The following is a 22235-nucleotide window of genomic DNA, read 5'->3' on the forward strand; positions in this document are numbered from 1 at the left end:
CTGGCTTATTTCACTCAATATACTGTCCTCAAGGTCCATTCACCTAGTTGCATGCCTCACAACTTCATTCCTTCTTGCAGCTGCTCAATATACATTGTATAGAGGCACCCAGTTCCCCCTTCCATTCAACAGTTGATGTACCCTTGGGCCACCTCTGTCCCTTACAAATTGTGAATGCTGCCACCATAAACAACAGTGTGCAAATGTCCATTTGTGTCTCTGTTTTCAGTTCTTCAAGCATATACCTAATAATGGGGTCATAGGATCGCATGGCAACCCTCTACTTAGCCTCCTGTGGAACCACCACACTGCTTTCCAAAGGGGCTGCACCATTCTACTTCCCTGCCAACAGATACACACACATTTGCACATTATGTACAAATTCATATACAATATGTTTTGATGTACATATGGTGTACATGTAAGAGCTTATGTAAAATCCCTTCCTCTATAAATGCATTGACGGGTCGTTTAGTCCATGAATGTTTCTTCTTTATACCCCACAACTCTTTGGCCCAATGAAAGAATGCAATGTTAATTATTAATCCTTTGAGAAGTATCTAAAACTATTGTTCCAAGATATGGGACATTGTTGATATTATGCATAGTATACTACTATGCTTATCTAGTTTACTTTGTAAATGTACTCTTTGGTATACAGAATATCAAAATAATATTAACATATAATAGATGCACATTATACCCTAACATATTTATGTTCATATTACAATGTAGTATTATGTTTATATTGTTCAAATAATAATAATATCACAAAGAGTTGGGTTTATAGTCTTTATTCCTATGTACCTGTTTTGTCCCTTGATAATCTGAAGAAAAGGACTTTACTCTTGCTTATCCTGGCTCTTTACTTACCACTAGAGCTTGGGCAAGAATAGCCAACATTTAATGACTTTATTAACATTTATTATTATGCAGAGCATTGCTCAAAGCTGTTTACATGGATTACTTTATTTAATCCCCACAATAACCCTATGAAGCGGGAAGCATTGAGAATTAAAGAAAACTTGGCTAAAGTAGTAGGCAAGGCTAGAACCAGGATTTAAAACCAAGCAGGCTAACTCTGGACGCCACAATTTTGAGCACCATACCATACTGCTTCCCAAGTTATTTAATCTTTCTCAACCCCCAGTGCCATGGTCTCTGTAGAAAATCAGAATAAAAATAGTACCCATATCAAAGCCTTGTTTGGGTGGATAAAAGAAGGAAATAAATGAGAAGCTTCCAAGCACAATACCTGGCATATACTAAGACCTGAATAAAAAGAACCAATAATCATTCTGTTATATTCCTCTCTAATAAAAACATTTATCCTAATTTTCCCCAAAATCTTCTGTTTTACTTGGCCATAATAATGCTCGCAAACTGTAGCTCGCAAAAATGCTTACCTCATCAGTTTTCCTTTCTTAGGCTTCACAGAAAAGAAAGGTAGAAGCAAATGCATTGGAAGAAAATGGGTGCTATGCAAATACATAGTTTAGTTTGTTTTTAATTTTACGATGCTCTTTGAATATAAGGCCCACTGATTTGAGATTTAGGCGGTCTGTCTTATATATCTGATCATAATGCTGAATAGTTTGGCTTATTCATTATCATAACCAGAAAGTCATAGTGTCCAGTATATAATACACAAAACACAGTCGTGTTTAGCAAATGAGTGGCTAAATGACGAATGTATTCCTTTACTTGTGTTGGTTGAGTAGACATGCGTGTGGGTGTGTGCTTTCAGTTTGCAGAGAAGCTTGGAAATTTTAGAGAGTGGATTAATGAATGATCTCTAATACATGAATTAAATGATAACATATAACATACATAAATAATCATTATCATGCTGTTAAAATAGCAAAACTGGTATAATATCTATAACATTTTATAAACATGTTTCGCAAGTATTGTTTTGGAAATGCTTCTTTAATTTGATTTTCCTTGCAGGTTTCTAGAGATTTACCTGAGAAGCAAGAAGAAATTGAGGCTCAAATCAAAGACCGAGGGCAGTTGGAAGAGCAGTTAAATCATCTGCTTCTGTGGCTGTCTCCTATTAGGAATCAGTTGGAAATTTACAATCAACCAACTCAAACAGGACCGTTTAACATTAAGGTAGGGATTTTTTGCTTTAAATATTGTTTTTTCCAATAATGGCAATATCTCTTATGTTGCTCATGCATTATTGTAACAGTCATGATTATTGTTATTATAATTATGATTGTTGTTATTTGGCTAGCATTTTCTGTTTCTTTCCAGCTTTTGCTAGCAATAATGCTTTCATTAAATTCATATTGCTGGAAGGTCTTCATCATATTTGTTACTGTAATCCATGTTCCATCCCTTCTTTGACGGCACTTAATGCATATGTGCAGACTCCTTATCTAAAATTGAAGTCATTTAGGAGATTAGGTGCCTACAAAATAAAGTCTAGCCCTTAGATAGACATTTGAAAGCCCTTCTCAGACCGGCTCCACTTTACCATTTCATCCTCTTATATTCCACCCACACCAAATTATGTAGTGTCTTCAAATCCATGTGGTTTCATGCCATGCCTAACTTTTAGATCTTCCCTCTTCTTTAAATAGTTTCTCTTTTTTGTGTTTTTTGGTGTGGGGAAATTGTCTACATCCTTCAAGACTGAATTCAACGTCATTGCCTCTTCAAAGCCTTCTTCCATGCCTCAAGTAGAGATAAAATCCCTCTTAGGGCTTCTTATAATCCTCTGTACCCATCTCCTTATTGCCTTTGTCATGTTGATATACACTTACATTTTATACACCTGATTATCTCATTGTACTGTTCTTTGAAAGCAATGGGTATCTTCTTTCTTATCTCCCCTTCCCCATGAGCATCCCACCATGCCCAGCCCAGGGCCTAGTATATGTTAGTGACTGGTTAGCATTTTTTTAATTGGCAAGATAAACCTGCCAAGGAAACGCCACCATTTGTCCTTTCAGTGGCCCTACACATTGATTGTTCTATCTTTAGGCCTTCCCCGGCAGCAATCCCAAGGATTCTCCCAACAGGATTCCCTGTTCTCTACCCCCCTGAAGCTCAAAAATAGCGAGGAGCACATCAACTAATCCAAAGTAATGGAAAGCACAACCTAATAATTAATGTAATGATGGGGAATTTCAGGCTAAATAAGTAACAGCTGTGATTAAAGTTTTCCTTTTAAATGAATGGACCCAAATTGTTAAATGTGTTTACTCTCCAGGATTATAAAAAAAGGTAACATTTGAATGCCTGTGTCATTGCTGTTTGGCTAGAAGAGAAGGAAAGATGGAAGGAAATGTGGGGCTCTGCCAGAAGAGACAGTGGAAACTTGGGAGAGGTGGGCTTGAGTGAGGATAAGGAAAGAGGGAGAAAGAGGCTTGCTACAAGTAAAATGAATTATATTTGCAAAATGTACTCCAAAAAGTACTATCAGAATGATAGATAAACATGTCAAGAGAAAGTAAAGTAAGTTACCCCCAAAGGCAGGTGGTATCATCAAAGTCATTTCCCCAGCTCAAAACCTGGGCCACTCAACCAGGGGCATGCATGGTCTTGGGTTCAGATAGGTAATCAACTCAAGAGTCACAATAGGCTTCCCCCAGCACCAGTTTACTTAGCTTTAAGAAAGGATACAGAACAGGTAACAACACAGCACACACGGTCATGGCAAAAGAGAGGTCTTGACACCCAGGCATGGCTTCTGATACCCCAGCCACCCTGAGCTTGGGTCATACGTGGCCACGAGGGACAAGACTGGGTGAGGGCAAAGCCCATCAATTCAGCGATGCCAACAGCTCTGGCACCCCTTCCGCTTTCCACCTAACCAGTACTGTACTCGCAGTATCCTCCGAGGTATGGGACTAGCTCTTATTCTCCAGTGTGGTGGTATCTCATCAGTCCTGACCTGCCATCGCTCACTAACCCTTGCCACAAGAAGGCACAGTGGCTTAGCCCACTACAAAATAACCTCAGCCAGATTCTCAGTTTTCTCAGGTCTTCTATGCTCTTCAAAATTCCTGAAGGTAGCAGTGCAAAGAGAGGAAAGGCCTGAGACGCTTCCCTACCAACCAGAAAAATAGCTTTTGGTAAATCACAAGTATAATCCCATTCTTCTACTTTTGAATATAGTTTTTGATTAAAATGTGCCTCTGTTAGAATGAAGGAAATATATCAAAGGCCGTCTATCACTGTACATGGGATATATTTAAGAGGAAAAGATATCAGAATCCCTTGGCACAAATGGATGTTGTTGATTGAACCAAATCAACAAGTCTGTGACCCCCAGAATGATTCTCAAATATTGAAAACCAGCATTAGGTCCTAGTTTGTCCATAGCCCCATAGGTTCCTGCCAAACAGGTCCCTGCTATTTTAGAGTGAAAGCCACGCTGAGCTGCATTAATCACTTTCCTTTATCAAAACTACAAGTTTCCACTCGCACCGCTGTGCGTAGTTTCAGAGACTCATGATATTTGTCTCCTGCTGCTATGTTGAAATCACTGAGGGGAGAGGCAACTGCTTTTTCCCTGGCAGGAAAACTCCTTGGTTTCTGTTCTCTGTGCCTGTTCTGAGTTCCTCCCCGTTATTCTCAGCCCCCTAGCTCGTAATCAGGTTATGGTGTCCTGTGTGAATAATGTACTAATTTACCTATAGTTCTTTATCCCACTTGGTCCAGCTTCTACTTCAGTTCACTGTCTACTCAATGATTTATGAAGATTGTGCAGGGTTCTTGCGCTCCAAGGCATGGGTTTTTGGCCCTGCTGTAGCCCACTGCCTGAAGAGATGGTTTTGTTTTTGCAGGGAAAGGTGGGAAAACTGGGCTTTTCTCTATTTAACTTTCACCTATTAAAAACCAAGCACAAAGTTGTTAAGCAATTTTGAGGGCATGCCCCCTTTTTTAACACAGAGAAAGAAGCTGCCTTCACAAATTCTTAAGGGTTCATGCGAAGAAAGTAGATGTACAAGCATCCAGGCCCCTGCCTCCTTCCACTGCATTTAAAGAAACATTGTCTGGCCATGATGTTCACAGCTACCTCTGAAACAAACGGCCTGGGGCTTTTCTATTCAGATGATTTGTTTTCTCTGGTCAACCTCTAAGCACCTGTTAGAAAAATATCCCCTACCCTCTGTGAGCCTCAGTTTTGCCCGCTTGGCACTTCATGCTTATTGATGAAATGCAGCTAGCTGTGTAATGAAACCCAAATAAAAAAAAAAAAAGCCTTAAGGGCTCTGTTCGAAAACATTGTTTATGCTGGAGTGAAAATTGACTGCACATCGCTTGGTTTGCGCAATTTACTCCAGAAATATTCTTATTCAGGAAATCCTGCAAATAGCAATATTCATCTTGAAAATCACCTCACAGAACCCTTAGCAAGCTGAGAAACATAATCAATGAAATCGTGATGTAGTGGGTGAAAATTAGGCATAATCACAACCTTTCTCCATCAGTCAGCTCAGTGGAAGGCATGCCTTTGAATTTTGATTTTCAAATGTACTCTCAATTTAGACATGAAATATGTCGATTTCAGATTTCCAAAATGATAATTGAATGCTAAGATCCAGGGACCCGTTAAAAGTTCCATAAAGGGTCTTATGTTTTTAATCTTTAATGAATGCTTTCGCTAATGAGCTCGAGCCTCACTATTTATCTGACATAAAACTGCCTAACTACTGCTTTCCAAACTTTTTTGTTAAAATATGAGGTAGGGGGAAAAACACATAATTTTAAGTTGAGGCGTACTGACTGAGATACTTCATATTTATAGCAGGGAGGGTGTTTTTCTTCTCCTTAAGGACGATTTTCTTTCTGTGGTCTATAAATAAACACAGCATACTTTGTGGTTGGATCTTCCTTCCTGTAGAAGAAGCATAATTGCCCATAATGGCAAATACGTGCTGGAAACTACCAAAGGACAGACCGTAATGACCAAAAGTTAAAGTAACTTGAATACCAGAAACCCTGTCTGGGTGTGTTCCTATTAGATTTCCTCCCTCAGATGCCAGCAAGAAAGGTTATCGGATGCTAAAAACTCCCCTGAGTTTTCAGTCGTTCTGGGCAGGAGTATAATTCTGAATCTGATAAACCCTGGGAGATGATGGAAATTTGTGAGTGAGCCCATGTCTAAATGGAATTAAGTGTCCAATTTTTTCTATGAACACTAGGTTTCATAATTCTTCCTCCTCCTTCTCATCCTCTCTACTCAACTCCAAAACTGTTGCTGAGTTTAGGTAGCGTGATAATAGGGAGAGAAACAAAAGACTCAGGTTTGAATGCCATCTCTGGCTTAGTGGCTTTAGCACGTTGTTTGAAGCACGTACTTTCTTAACCCAGTTTTTTTTTCTCTTCCTTAAAAATGAAAACTCGAGTCAATTTCCCTGGGATTCTATTGGATCGCGGCAAAACTAAGATAGGAACACGCTTCCTAAGGCAATAGAAAGAAACGGTGAATGGACTTTTCCTGCTGTAGTAGGAATTTTGGTGAAAGCCTCTAAGAAAAACAATTAGGCTTGCAAAATGCCCTGCTTTCTAGAGAGAGCATCAATGTGCTACTGGACAGCTCTCCAACAAAGATCAGGGATGATCATAAGACTTCCATTTTACTCAGCAACTCAACCTGCCTGTAGAAGGAGAAGGCTAGAAACTTGAGAAGTTTCTTGAATTGAGAATTCCTGGAACAAAGAGAATTCAAATAAGACTAATACCTTGTTGGCCAAGATGAAACAGTTATGCTTTTACTGCTCCCTTTTCCATGGGGGGAGGGGAGAAGAGTATTTTCTCTCTTCTCCTGCCAAGCAGAGGTGAGGGACTCCATTCTGCTTATAAAATTCTGAAAATAGTTTTGGAACACCTACCATCATCTTACACATTTTAAAGTTGATACCTATTTCTCCCTTGGCATAATGTAACTATTGACATTTAAAAAGTGTTATGTTACTCTTTTCAGTGTATCCTGTGGAATCGAAATGCCATAGCCATATGAAATCTACCACCATCCATGGGAAAAAAAAGTACATGGCCAAGTTCATCTTTAATAACTGAAAGTTTGATATCATTCTTTTTTTTTTCTTTCGATCATATTTCATGACACTTCCTCAAAGAATTGTATCCTGATGTAATATATATTTATGGAGTAAAGTCTTTTTTACTAAGCACTCTATCATACTTCTATATGACAAATATATCTTTATGTGGATTTAAACTCAATTTTTTAAAGCGAACTCCTGTGACTGTCAGGCTTTAAGTGTATTTTTAAATTCTGTAGTTTGAGTTACATCTGCAATTATTAATAACAAATATACCTAATAAATAACCAAATAACCTAACTATATACAAATTGTAATAAGCAATTATTAAACATAGGCAGTGGATTTTTCTTGGAAATGTATCTGTTAATGAGACGGATGATGATGAGTGATTGATGGACCTTGATTAAAGTACCAGTATTTTGAACTGGCCTTTGGTTTGGCATAAACGTGTCTTGGGGATAAAGCATCATGGAGGTGAATCAGAGAAGGCATGCCTTTATTTTGTAAAGTTGGAGAAGGACTGTCATTTTAAAAGGTGGGAAATATCATTGGAATGATGGATCTACCCCAGAAACAAACACAGGCAAATCCCTCATAGAAGTTGAGAACCTGGGAACTGATTCCATGAAAACTATCTATGCGTGCACATCCCAAGAAAATTTATGTGTACTTCCAGATACCCACCTACCCCAGTTGGAAGACTGCCACTCTAAGAGAGATGGGCATTCTATGATAAGGACAAAGGGGCAGCTCACATTCTGGCTGGACACTTGTTAAGCTGCCAGAACACAGCCAAGTGATGTCACGCTGTTGACTTCCTCTGAACTTACTAGTAACTAAAACCCCAAATTCTCTTTCTCATATGCTGCTTCTAGGTGGCAGCTCCCCTGTACTGCTCTACTCTTTGAATTAGATACAGAACAGTCAGCCCCTTCCCTGGCCCTACTCAGGCTCTTAGGCTCAGCACCTCCCATTTCCTGAACCAATCCTGACCGAGGCACAGAACCCAGGAGAAATGTATCACCACTGGGAGGTCGCATCAGTAATTAGCCTTGCCGCCCTACGCCCAGTTTTTGGTTCACCTCTGGTGATTTCCAGTTACCACATTTTCACTGAACCTGGTCTCCTCCTACTCACTGCCTCCCCACCTCAGTTCTGATTTTTCTTCCCCCTAACTACCTCATCCCTCAGTTTCTCCATCAGGAAATAAAACCTGTTGTGACTTCAAACTACTTAGCTGAAGCCTCAATAAATTTGCCAACCTATCCAATAGTAGGGGTGGAGAGAAGGGGACCTTTGGTTTCTGGTTCTGTTGAATGATGTATTGCAATTTGGCAAAGATTTTTGGGAACTACAGTTTTGATAGACCTACCATCTATAACTTTATGTTGTGAGAAAAATTTCTCAAATAGGCAGAATCCGTAGACAGAGCCCTATAGTACACCACTAGAAACATTCCTCTAGTTGGACCTCAGTCATCAATTCCACATGTCTGCAATTGTTTAAATTAGTTCCTCAACTCTACTTTGTTTCTTATCCAGATCATATTGTCTCATTTTGTCCATAGACATTTAGAGACTTTATAAAATGTATTGCTGAAATCCACATGAACTTTATTTTCGCATGTCCCCGATCGACTTCTCCGGACAGAGAAAGAGGATAAACTAATAAAATCTCTCTACAGCTAGCAATCCATTTATTGATGAACTACCACTTCCTACTTCTATTAAGGTGGTTCTCACTTCTGAGTTGCTTGGAGTTGAGTTGATGTATAAATATACTTCAGTGTACTGAATGCAATAAATGCAGAAACATTTTCCCTGCAGTGTAGAGAGTCCACTTATAGGGTGCTGGGCTAGTCCAAAGAAACAACACCCAATCCAGACAGGGTGTTATTTAGAGGCCAGCTACTAATGTGTGGTCCCTGAACCAACAAGCTTGTTGGAAACCAAATCTTTCAGCCTCTCCCTAAACCTCCTGAATCAGAACCTCTTGGTTCTATGATTTAATCAGCCTCTTCCAAAAGATCCTTTTGCTTCCTAAAATTTAAGAAGCTCTGCTCCAGAGACAGCATGAAGCCTAAGCTGGATTTTCCAAAGATAAGGAGAAACTGAGTAAGTGAAATGTATGTAAGGCAAAGGAGAAGAGTTCCAGAGAGAAGAGGTGATAAGGCCAATTCAGGAGAGGCTTGGATGTCATTTGAAGGACCTTGAACATTATCTTTGTAAGAAGTGGGAACTATTAGGTGACTGGCACATTCCCGGAGGATGGATTGGAGGAGCACAGGACAAAAACTGGGGGACCAGTGGGAGGCAATTGGGGTAATTGAGGAACAATGTGGACCTTGTTTATTTAGGACTTGGGGAATAGGGATGAAGAGGAGGAGATGATTTATGATTTAAAGAATTGTTATTTCCAAATAGTTGTTGGGGACCCAAATGTGAGTTATTAAACCAATTTAATGGGTGAAATGTAGTAGAATAAGATAGTGTAAGGTAGAGAAGAATATAAAACAAACTAACAGATTGCATTGCATGGGTTTGGACGAGTGTTATTTGGTGAAAATTGTGTTTGTTTAGGTAGATAAATAATAGATGGTAGATACATAGATGATTATTAAATCAGAGAGAGAGAGAGAGTGATGCAATGTAAAATATATTTCTTATGTGGGAATCCATCAAAAACTTTTGAAATCCATTTGTTTAAAAATATGTATACAATAAAAATAACTGGCCTATAGGATATAACTCCTGATGCTCACCATTTCCTTTTCTAGGTTCTCACAAATTGCTCTTTTAATAACAACTCATGGTGCCATATCCATTAGTGTCAGCCTTAAGCTTATATTTCTGTAGTTTGCAGATTTAACTTTTGTTGTAGTAAAATATGATTCTGCAGCTTATTCAGAAATTAATGTCTTGAAGCAACTGTATTTTATTCAGGAGTACTATTTTTACAAGGAGGAACTATGCCTTTATTTATGTCCCTAATTTTAAGAGAATCCGCCTGTCCTTTCAAACAGAATGAATGATTAGTCCTATGTCAGTGAAGTCATCTTGAGTTGATGATTACAAAATCGAGAGTAAATCCATTCTCCCATGACCAACTTGAAAAGTGTAAATCATCTCATTTATTTATTGAATAGATAATACTTTGTTGGGGTCCAAAATTCAAATGCATAAATGGGCCTAAATCCTCCCTCCTAGCTTTAGCTTTCAGCCACCCAGTTTCTCTCCCCATAGGCTGGCAAGGTTATCAGATTCTTGGGTGGCCTTCCAGGGATAGAATATATGTGTGTGTGTGCGTGTGTGTGTGTGTGTGTGTGTGTGTGTGTATTCTTTTCTACTATCCACTTTTACAAAATAAAATAAAAATGGTAGCGTGCTGTTTCTGCACATTGATTCTCTCCACTTAATGATATAGACTGACAATTGTTTTCCGTATTAGTCCTTAAAGAGCTCCCTCATTTTTTTCACAGTTACATACTATTCTGTTCTAAGGATATAACAGGATCCATTTAAACAGCAGTCTAATTAGTGAGCATTTAAATTGTTTTGAATTTTTGCTATTTCTACGATATGACAATGTATAACTTTGTGTACATGTTATTTCACACATTGCAAGTATATCCATGGGATACATTCTTAAAACTAGAATGGCTACATATATTTCTGTATGTTAGCTTAAAATTGATTAGGTATATTTTGTGGAAAGCTAGAATATTTTAAATATTAATCGTAACAGGGAAGTGTTGTCGTATGTAAATATCTTGTAACTTCACACTGCATAATACTGAAGTTTTTTCCAAATAATTTGTCATTTTGAGATCTATAGATCTGGGTTAAAATGTACTCATTTGAAGATTTCATAACAATTATTATGAGGTTATACTGACCCCCCAAAATCATGTTTCTTTATATTCTTCTTAATGTATATACTTTGGCCAAATGGAATCATATACTTTAAGAGTTATTATGAAAGAAAGCCAAATAAAGAATTAATCATATGTAATTGTGGTAAAGAATACCTTTTACCAATCAGTTAGAAAATACCAAAGGCATCATTGCTTTCTGTGTCTGTGTAATCAAGTATGAATTATTAGCATTATTTTTATAAAGAAAAAGATTTTAAATGCATTAAATTGTTCTTTACTGAATGCCAAAAATAATAATAAAGTATAATGGCTAGGTCAAAGGGTATGCGCATTTATCATTTGAGTAAATATTGGCAACTAGCTCTCCCGTTAGAAATATGCACCCCAAACCTTTGCAACCTCAGTGGATCAACCTTTCTGATGTTTGCTAAGCAGATAAAATAGCTATCTTGTCATTTTAACTTGTATCCTTTTTTTTGAGTGAGATTGAATTTTTTCATATATTTCAGAATCATTGATATTTCTTTTCCTGCTTACGTTATATTGTTTTCCCTTTTTTCCTATTGGGTCATTGATCTCTTTCTTATAGAGACAAATGCAGTTTACAAGTTGAAGTAAAAGCTTGGTTCTCAACAACTGTTTTAACAAATGTTTCCTACGAAAAGGATATTCTTGGCTTAAGGTTCCAACTTGGAAATATTAAAACAGTCCTTTGAATTTGTAGAGGTCTTTGCCCTTCATAGCAAACAATCCTGGACAGAAACTCAACAGAATTACTACATATTATGGAATAACTACAGATTTCATTTTCCAACAAATAGAAACTGGCATATACATACCTGCTTTCATTTTCTTATCTACCTAACAATATGTAATAGCTCGGACTGGACTTGTCTTTTCAAAGCACCTGTGTCAACAGACTCCCAATCTTTCAACATTCTTCATTAACTCAAGAAGGCTTGTGGCTTCCTTCTCAATTACATGTTCTAGCCAAATCTGAAACAATGCTTTAGGACCTTAAAGATTTTTTTCCCACCCTTATTCTTCCTTTTGAAAATCTAAACTACACATCTCCAATCTTCGGAACCACCCACAGTGGTTTGCCATTTCACTTGCCAGTTTTATCAGTAACTTAGTTCACTGATCTAGATCAGATGTTAATTCTGAGTCTCTGTGGTTTTTTTTTTTAATCTCATTACCCATCTTGAGCACCAGTTTCTCATCTCTGCTCTTTGTTTTATTCTTTGCAGTCAGAATATTATTTCTCTTGATATGCAAGAAGCAAACCCAATAGGATTTTTTTTTTCCATTCACCAATATCATACCACCTTCTTCAAAAGCAGACCCATCCTTTCCTTGATCATTCTGTGGCTCCAAATATACCTTTAAAAGCCATTTTGTTACTCTGAACCTTTTGATATTTCCTCAAAGTTATGCTTTTACTGTGTACCAGAATTATCATTTTTAAACTAGCAGGCTTCCACTGAGCAGTTAAGAGCAAATTTAGATAATTATACTTGGGAGGAAATGATGCAAAAGCAACGTTATTATTATTTCTTAAATGTACCTCAAAAGGATGCTCTCCCCTATGCATGGATGCCATCTCTTTCTGACGATGTTTGGAGGAGAAGGATGGGAATGGTTCCAATCATTTTCAAACAATTTCTGTTTAAGTGCATGAATGGACCACCTGGTCTTCTAACTACATAGACTAGCCGAGGGGGTGGCCTTGATTGGCAGATGTAATACAGGGTATAAACAATGAAAGTTAAATGAGGAAGGTTTGAGTCTGCAGGGTTACCACCCTTGGTAGAAGTGGGTGTTGGTAGAAATAGTGGGTTGGGATTTCAGATACATTCAGAAGGGTTGTGTGCTTGCAATTTGCAATGCGCGAAACAGTGCCAGTTCTCTAATCGTTACTTTTTTTTGAAAGATGCAGCAGGCTTTCTCACATGTTTGCTAAGCTTTATCAAAACTCCTTAATACTTCCATAAAATTTTTTGTGATCTCAGGCAGAACACTGATTTGAAAGGTGTCGTTATGAAGGCTATTGCTATTCATTGCACAGACTCATGCTTTTTGTTAAATCTGCCTGTACTCGAAACATATTGAAAGCCTCAAAACTGAAGAAAGAGATGGTGATTCACTGAGAGACTAACTGACTAAAGAACTTTCCCTGCTTAGTCATAAAGTTGTATCATTGAAAGATGAACATTCTATCCATAAGATAAGTACAAAAGTGAAAAAAATTCTGGGGTCAACACTTACCTAGTCTCAGTTCTTGTGTACATTATCAAGGGCAGGGATATGGGAAAATGCAGATTCTGAGTTGGTAGGTCTGAGTGGGCCCAAAATCTATGTCTGAGGCTGCTGCTGAGCTAGGGAACCACACTTTGAGAACCACTGCCATGGACTCGTAAGCAAGCATATAGTCATAAATGGACATAATCAACAGGCGTTATCTAGATAGTCTTTGAGTCAAATATGGAGTCACACAACTGTAGCTTCTTTATTTTTTCATCACTGATCTTCATAACCCTTCCCATGCCTGGTAGTGAGAAAAAACGATCTCACTCTGAACCAAGAAATTAAACCTATCTCTTTATACAAATTGGTTTCTCTTGGTTAGAAGGCTGACCTTGCACATTCCCTTGCTCTCTCCCTGCTCCTCTGCAAGATGGTAGCTAGGTGCACAAATGAGGATTACGTGGCATACATGACCTAAGATTGCCATGCAGGTCTTTTACTCTCCTCTGACCCCTGGTCTCTGCAACAATGCCCCTTGTCAGTCTGCCGACCTCTTCTTGGCTATGACCTTGAACTGTCATCAGGAAATGCCGTCCTCTGCTCATTAAACTATGTTAGTTACAGAAGGAATGCTTGCTTAAATTTGTGAGTTGCCCCTGAAGAATAACTTAAAATTCTAAATGCATATATTATGATACCTCTAAAAGCAACACAACTATCGTTATGGGTAAGGATGACAGTCAAGAAGTTACAGCAACATAAAGCCCCTCATTGCACGTTTTCTTTCTGTGGATTTGGTGTTCACAGAGAGATCAGGTGCTGTGGGGAAAAACAAAAGCAAGAGAGACTATTGTGGATATCTTTGTGGTTTTATTTTCTGAAGGAAAGGGAAAAACAAATATATGTAAAAATCATTTGACACTAAAAAAAATACTTTAAGAAATGCTCATTTTAAATAAAGCTATTAGATGGTCAAATTGTCATGTCATGAACTTAAACCAATTTAAACTTCCACTCGTACCATTTGAGAGTTAAAATGTTTTTACCCAAACAATAGGTGAAAATAACTTAAAAATGAATATTTCTCAATGAAATTCCATAGCATTTAGAAGGTCACCTTTTGAAGAATATTTGAAATATTCAAATTCAGAGTAAAGTCAGAGTTTGTCAGCATGGAAATATATCACAAAATCAAATGATTCTCTCTAATGAAGACATAACCAAACTTTGTGCCCAAAATTTCTACTTATAGATGCCATAGTGATATTTCCTGTTGAATGCACTGTTCAGTATCCCAAGTATCCTGAGATTTCACTTATCACATTAATTTCTGTCATTGAAAGGAGTATATTCTAAATCTAACAAATCCAATTCTCCATTATGTATTATAAGTACACCTATCATGTGTCATGTAATGGCCAAAGTTAGCTGATGTTAGTACTTTATTTTGTCAGCTGTACTAGACTTAGAAATAACCTTTAAATTCCCAATACTTCCAAATTACCATATATCTACATTTTTCCTTTTCCCATTTTTCTTTCTTTCCTTCATCCCTTCTGACTTTCCTTTAGGAATGATATTAGTGTGATTAGAATTATTCATTCACATGTTGGAATTATATATATATGTGTATATATATGTGTATATATATATATATATGTATGTATGTCACATATACGTGGGGTAGCACGTTATAGAAGATATCAAACACAAACACTGTAATATATGTATGCAATACATTTTGAAACAAAATCACAGTAATTAGTAAGTTAACTACTTATATTACTACCCAATTGGTAAGTTAACTACTTACATTACTACCCAATGTAAATGCATTCAACTTGGTCTATAATTTTTAAAATATACGTATAATAATGGTAGAGTGTTACTTCAAATACCTCTGAAACTATAGCTTTCAACTTCTGAGCACATCACTGCCTCCTCTGGACATAATGAATATTCATTCATTACTGAGCATCGAAGGCACAAAGGATATAGTTAATAAAAACAGCTCCAATATTTAACTAGAACTATTTTAATGAAATTTTTCATTTTAAGATTCAAAAGTTCAGAATGCATTGACAATAATAATTAATTATATAACATACTAGTCATTAAAATGAAATGAATGTTCTTGAACTTGGTGATTTTTTTTTAAGCATTCAGGAGGCAAAATATGGAAGCATTCACAAGAGTGTGTAGTATACAACTACAATTCTACTAACTGACCCATGAAATTACAAAGTCATGTGTGCATACTTTTAATTTTTAAGATTTTTTTTGAGGGAACATTTGTGAATGACATGTAGAGAAAATATGGATCGAAAGGCATCTCTGTCCTTTCAATGATTTGATGAGCTAGGTGATAAGAAACACAAAATTCATAAACCATGGTAACATTTATTATAATATGTCTTCTAGTATTAGCATAGTAATAGATACTAGTTATTTACATAATTGGAGAGATAACACATACAACATTATGCACACTCACATACACTCCTATGCTTCATTCAAAACTAAGCAGATGTTATTTGAGACATTATACCAGGTACGGCATCATACCTGAAGTCAGATTTGTTAGAGATAACATTGTTATCTTATTATCTTTAAAGTCTTCAGAGTCAGTTATGAATAGAAGCTTTGATTTTGCTTAAGACTAAGTATAACATCAAATACAATACAAAATAAGAACAGAGATTTAGAAGAGAGAAGTGATTTGGCAAAATCATTCCTGATTTTAATAGGAACGAAACAATCAATAGAGATACTACATTAAGGATGAATGTTCATTTAGGTTGTTTCCAGTTTGTCACTATTGTAAACAATGCTTTGCCAGTCACCTCAGAAACCGATGTGGGAAACCTAGCAATGGGATTTCTGACCCAATAGAGTAATCGCATCTTGAATTTTATTATATATTGAAAAATTGCTTTCCACCAGCAGCAGCAAATGGTATAAATTGATTATGTTAATTTGCATAGCCCTAGTTGAGCAGATTTTCATGTTTGCTGGCCAGATTTTCCCTCCTGTGGGGTGACTGTTCATATACTTGACTCACTTTTCTATTGAATTGTTTGCTTTCACTAGCTGAATAGTAGGAGGCCTTTGTATAGCCCAGATTCTAATGCAGATTGAAATTGGAAATTTTGTGTTACAATAAAAAAATGAATTAAAATGGTGGTCCATAGTTCCTCACCCCAAACCTTATCATTGACTATGAAGAAAAACAATAGAAACATTCACTTGCTGGGGTGGTAGAAGTCACAGAAAGTTAGAAGGGTGTAAAAATTAAGCATGGCAGGTGAGATGAAGACTTGATTTCAGAAACCTTCAGATTTGCCTTGTTTTCTATAGGATGTTAAAGGAAAGGTTATCCAGAAGAGAAAACTCATATTTTTGTGGTTGCTGCTTTTTTAAACATGAGTTTAATTCAATTATCCATTTGATTGCTTGAGTTTACAAGTTATGGACGAATTTAGAAAGAGTTGTTTTAGATAATGACTATAATTTTGGTACAGCACTTAATAGTAAAAAAACAAACATCTTTAATTTTATTTGAAGTGTGTGTCAATCATGAAGTCAGAACTGAATTGCTCTTTTCTTTGCTTTTAATGAAAATTACCCTAACTGCTGTTTTATGTCCGGTAAACATTCAGAGTTTAATAATACTTACATTTTAAAAATAAATGCCCTCTGTCAAGGCTTCAAGAACTAGGTCCAATTACCACATGGAAAATAGCTTAGAGATCTGTTGTACTGGTTTAAAATAATGCAAATATGACTGTCCACAGTGAGTGTGCAAAGTAAGAAAAAGGTGATTCCGAAACGTTAGCAATATTACCGTCTGCTATATTATATGTCATTCCTTATTCCATACAATCCTCTGTGTTCCATAATCCCTGTGGGATATTTAAAGCAGTGTTTTTAGGAACAATTCAGCCAGAAGCTGAAACATGCAATTATAGTTATAACTCATCAGAACCACAGTCAAATGTACTTGTAAGAGTCATAGAGTACTTAGCAGTGCATCTGAAAGAATATATTAAAAAGTGAGATTACACACGATGTTCCATTCAAACAAAAGCAGGGGGAGGCAAGGTACTTGTATTAAATCATACTTTTGTACTTGAAATGTAGAGTCAGACAGATATTCGTTCATTTGTTCATTCATTTATTCAGTAGTTCAGTAGTTCTCAATGGAGGGAGATTTTATCACCCAGGGGACATTTGACAACTTCTGGAAACATTTTTGTTTGTCACAACAGGGGAAGAAGCACTATTGGCACTAGTATTTGTGAATATTAGTCAGGGATGCTGCTAAATATCCTATAATGCATAGGATAGCTCCCCCAGCCCCAAAGCCTGCACAATAAAGATTTATCCAGCCTTAGATGTCACAGTGCCAGAGATGAGAAGCTCTGATTTAAATTAAAATCAGTCTCTTAACAAAACGATTTTGTTCAGGTGAGCCATCAAATACAACCTACCTTTATATCTGTCCCATGCTTAAACTCACAGAACCTCGAATATAGTAACTAAGTACACAGGATTTATGCCAAACAGACCAGGGTTCAAATATCAGATCCGCCATTCACTAGTTTATGAGTTAAGCGAGTTTTCCTAAACACTCATGACTCCAATTTTTTAATTTGAAAAATGATAATAATGCCTGGTGAAAGGCTCTGCCATAGAGATGGAGTGAGATTAATTTAGATGGTTTATATTAAGTGTATAGCAAAGTGTTTACACTTGATAAGTTCTTAATAATGATAGCAGTTAGTATTACCTTTGCATATACTAAATCGTGTGATCTTGACCTACTAAAAATAGGCTAGCCACAAGCCATCTTTCATTGCTTTTAAGTCACCACTGATTAGAGTTCACATCCTTATTTTATTTGTCGCTAAGACAGTGCTGCCGATTAAACCGCTGGCATGCCATCATTTATAAAATGTTTCCCCATTTCAGAACAGTTAACATGTAGAGAAATAAATTGTGGGTCTTGGAATTGATTATTGTAAAGCCCATCAGGGAGTCTTAGGTGCAAATGAACAACTGCCTAGGTAGAATTTCCAGACTCCATGAAAACAACACGCTCAGTTCCAAGAGTCACAGTCATTGGGGCAATCTCCAAAGACATTTAGAGTTCACACATAGAACTCTTAAGGCAGATGTAATTTACCGATCAGGGTCATTTTTTGGGCAGAAACAATGTTGCCTAGTAACACACTTGGCATTTCCGCTTTCTCAGTTTGCCAAGGAGAAAAGAGCTAGAAAGTCAATGGAAGGTCAGAGTCTCATGTAGAAGGGCAAAGGGTGGTGTTGACCATTTACCAACAATGATGCCTGGCATTTTCATTCATTTTACAATTTGAGATACTAGAGCTCAGAAGTTAAGTGGCTTGGCCCAACTCATTGATTAATAAGCCCCTTTTCTGATTACTTCCAGCAATACTGGAATATCCTAAAGCAGGGCTTGACAAACTGTGGCCCAAGGGCTGAATTCAGCTAACCACTTGTTTTTGTAATAAAGTGTTATTGAAATACAGCCAGGCTCATTCTTTGACGGACTGTCTGTTGCTGCTTTCATGTCACAATGGCAGAATTCAGTAAGTAGAACAGAGACCACAGATCATGAGGCCTGCTGAGCTTAATTATTTACTGGCAGGCCCTTTATTGAAAATGTTTGCCGAACCCTCCGCTAACGTATAACTGTAAGTCGTTTGACTATCTCTGTAAGTCTATATAAGATAAAAGACAATATATTTGTTTCTCATATTTTATCTTTAAAAATATCTAATCCATAGAATTTTTATATATACCTGAGGGTTTTAGAGCCACAGATCTACAACTTAACCATTTCTCTAGATCAGCAGTTGGTCAATATTTTCCGTAAAAGGTCAGATAGCAATTATTTTCGTATATATTTTAGCCTTTGTGGGACATAGAGTCTCTGTTGCAAATATTCAGTTCATGCCAGGATTTAAAACTAAGACAGTCGGATTCCAGGGCCCATGCTCTTCACCACTAAAGACTTGGAAAGGTTTTAAAGTCTGGGACGCACCAGTTTAAATAAATGACCCTTTAAGCCAGTGCCCTGTGTCTGCTATTAGAGTGTTACCCCTTGCTTAAGAATTGTATGTATAAAGATTTCAAAGTAAGGGCCTCAGGTTTCTGCAAACAAGTATTTCCTCCTAAGCAATGCAGATTTAACCCCCTTAGGAATTCGCTCCTGACTACTATTTGTTCTCTGCATTCCTTCAGTCTAAATTTAACTCCACAGCTAGAATGATTCTATTTTAAAAATGAGTCAGATTCTATCATTGCTCAACTGAAAATCTCCCTATGGTTTCCTATTTTCCCCCAGAGTGAAAGCCAAAGTCCCAGCAAAAATGCCCTGCCAAACCCACCCCCGGTACCTCTCTGACTTTGCTTCTGAGCTACATTTATCCTTGCCCGCTAGGGTTCCACTAACCCTGGCCCCTGTATTTTTTCATTGAACATGCCAGATGCACTCCTGCCCCCGAGCCTTTGCACTTGCTGTTTCCTCCGCATGGATTCCCTAAGATATCTGCTTGATTCGTCCCTTACTCACATGCCACTTTCTCAATGAGGTTTTCCCAGGAGATCCGTTCTGAAATATCCAGGCCCCATTTCCCCCTACCTCCTACGCATATGATCCATCCCCATTCATTTGATTTTTTTCTCTTTATTACTTTACTCTATCTGGCATGGTGTAATTTGTCTTTTATTGTCCATGATCCCCAGAAGAATGGAAGCCTCACAAGGGCAGGGAAATTCAGTCTGTGTCACTCACTGCTGTATATCTAGTACCTAAACCAGTGCTTAGCACATAATAGGCGCTCAGTAAATATTTGATGAATGAGTTGATTAACATACTGGGGTCTTGTTTAAGATTTAAATTGTCAAAAGAATTCTACTACAGAAAAAATAATTGAAATCCCTGCTTTAAGAGTAGAGGATCAGGGTAGGCCAAGGTGGCTCAGCAGGCAGAGTTCTCACCTGCCATGCCGGAGACCCTGGTTCGAATCCCGGTGCCTGCCCATGTTAAAAAAAAAAAAAAAAGAAAAAGAGTGAAGGGCTTCCAAGGGTGGCTCCTGAATGTCTGCCTCATTACTTAATGGTCGTGCCCACAGTCCCTCTTTTGTCAGTCTTGAACATCCCAGGTACACAGTTTGGTAGATTATATCTTTTCGGTTTCATTGCACTTGGCACTTTAAAAAAAAAAAATCAATACTGCATTATACTTTGTATATTTGGACAGATTACTTTTGAAATCCATAAATTTCTAAATCATAAAACAGCCTCCCTTTGGTGGGCTGCCCTTGATTAACTCAGACTGGAAAGAGAGAAGCTGTCATTCTTTGTCAATCAGCTTGGCATGCACTTGACAGCATGCAGTTACAGTGAAGGAGAGCCATATTGCAGTGGTCTAGCAAACCTAATTGTGGATAAATAAAAGAACAGTCACCCCAGCATGAGGGGAAAGAGAACAAAACTCAACTGTGCAGTGTTGTGTTTTTTTTCTGTCCATCACCCTTCATTTGTCAGAGTCTGCCTGACAATCCCGGCCGACAAAGGCAGACGCCAACACAATATCAGTTCCATTTCATTTTTGTTCCTTGGTACCCTTTTTAGCAGTTTCTATGTGGACTGAGAGTGAATGCAGTCAACACGTGTGAACCAGGACGCATTTATTTTACAGGCTTACTGTACTCTTCTCGATCCTGGAGGTGATATTTGTTTTTTGTCTGTTTGCTTTGCTATAATGTTGTAATTGTCAGTTCTTGCAGCGTTAACCACCCCCAAATTCTAGTGACCTGCAAAAGCAATTACTACTCACTCATGGATCTGCAGAGCACTTGCAGGTTTACTTCATGCTCTGGGTCAAATTCAGGTCTTCTCTTCATTCCAGAAGGTGGATCTGCTCCAAATGTCTTCTCACTCCCAGACCCAGGCTTCTCTGTGGCACATTGTTCTCTCACAGTACAGAACAAGCAGAAGAGGGCCTTGGGAAATCTTTTTTTTTTTTAACATGGGCAGGCACCAGGAATCGAACCTGGGTCCTCTGGCATCGAAGGCGAGCATTCCTGCCTGCTGAGCCACCGTGGCCCACCCACCTGGGAAATCTTGACTTGCTGTTAAGCCCCAGCTCAGAGCTCCCAGTGACTTCTGCCCACAGTCCCCTGATCGTAGCGAGTCAGCTGGTTGAGTCCAAAGTCAATGGGGAGGGAAAAGCATTCCCATGAGTGCAGCCATATTCTGAGAAAGAATGGTTAATAATGACCAAATAAATCAGTCATAGCATTTACAAATATCTTGGAATTTCATTGACTCCAAAGTGCCTTTTCTTTTCATTTTTATGTCTCTGAAATTGAGATATGTCATACAATCGATAGCATCTAAACGTTTAATTTTTAAAAACTTTCTTAGCAGTTGGTGAAGCAATAGCGGTTCTTCTAATCAATGCTATCTTAGATTTGATAGAAAATCTGTTGTTTGTAGGGTTTGACAAAAGAGCCAAAGGGCCGGATACACTCTTTTGCAAATAAGTAAGAAAATTCTAAGTAAATGGATACTTACGGTTAAGGAGTAGTTGTTATTTTTTATCTTGAATTTCTTTGTTCTCAGTAGCTCTATGCTTATGTCATTCACACTAGTTTATTTGAATGGAAAACTGTGCATTGTAGATCTGACATCTATTGGTTTACTTATCATCTTTCAATATATTCATCTATATCCATTTTTAGCAGACCAATTAGAATACTAAAGTGTCATTCCCTTGTTTAAAACCCTTTTGAGGCTTCTCCCCTAAGCTCCTGGGGGGGGTGATATAAAAGATCTTTCTTTCCTCTTGTTCTGGTCTTCTACCCCTGTGTCATTTCTTCCTACCCCCCTCCCGCCCCCACATAGAATCTCTGTTCTGCCTCTGGTTCCTGATCTTGTATACATTGAATTCCCTCTTGAAATATTTCCTCCCCAGTGTCTTTCCCCTTTTCAACCAGGACCATGACTATTTCTGCTCCAAGCCTCTGCTCAAACCTGTCTTCCACCTGGGAAGACAC

The 22235-nt window shown here is 37.7% G+C and overlaps 1 protein-coding gene across 9 annotated transcripts in view; it reads left to right on the forward strand.

Moving 5' to 3' along the window:
- The window catches only part of DMD (dystrophin), a 2428671-nt gene that overhangs the window by 1705994 nt on the left and 700442 nt on the right, over nt 1-22235 (forward strand). For all 9 annotated transcript variants that reach the window (XM_077145121.1, XM_077145123.1, XM_077145120.1 and 6 more), the window contains one exon: nt 1951-2115. In XM_077145121.1, coding sequence (XP_077001236.1) covers nt 1951-2115 — 165 coding nt within the window. The remainder of the gene's footprint in view (nt 1-1950; nt 2116-22235) is intronic.

This window comes from Tamandua tetradactyla, chromosome X, assembly GCF_023851605.1.
Source record: "Tamandua tetradactyla isolate mTamTet1 chromosome X, mTamTet1.pri, whole genome shotgun sequence".
Taxonomy (NCBI): domain Eukaryota; kingdom Metazoa; phylum Chordata; class Mammalia; order Pilosa; family Myrmecophagidae; genus Tamandua; species Tamandua tetradactyla.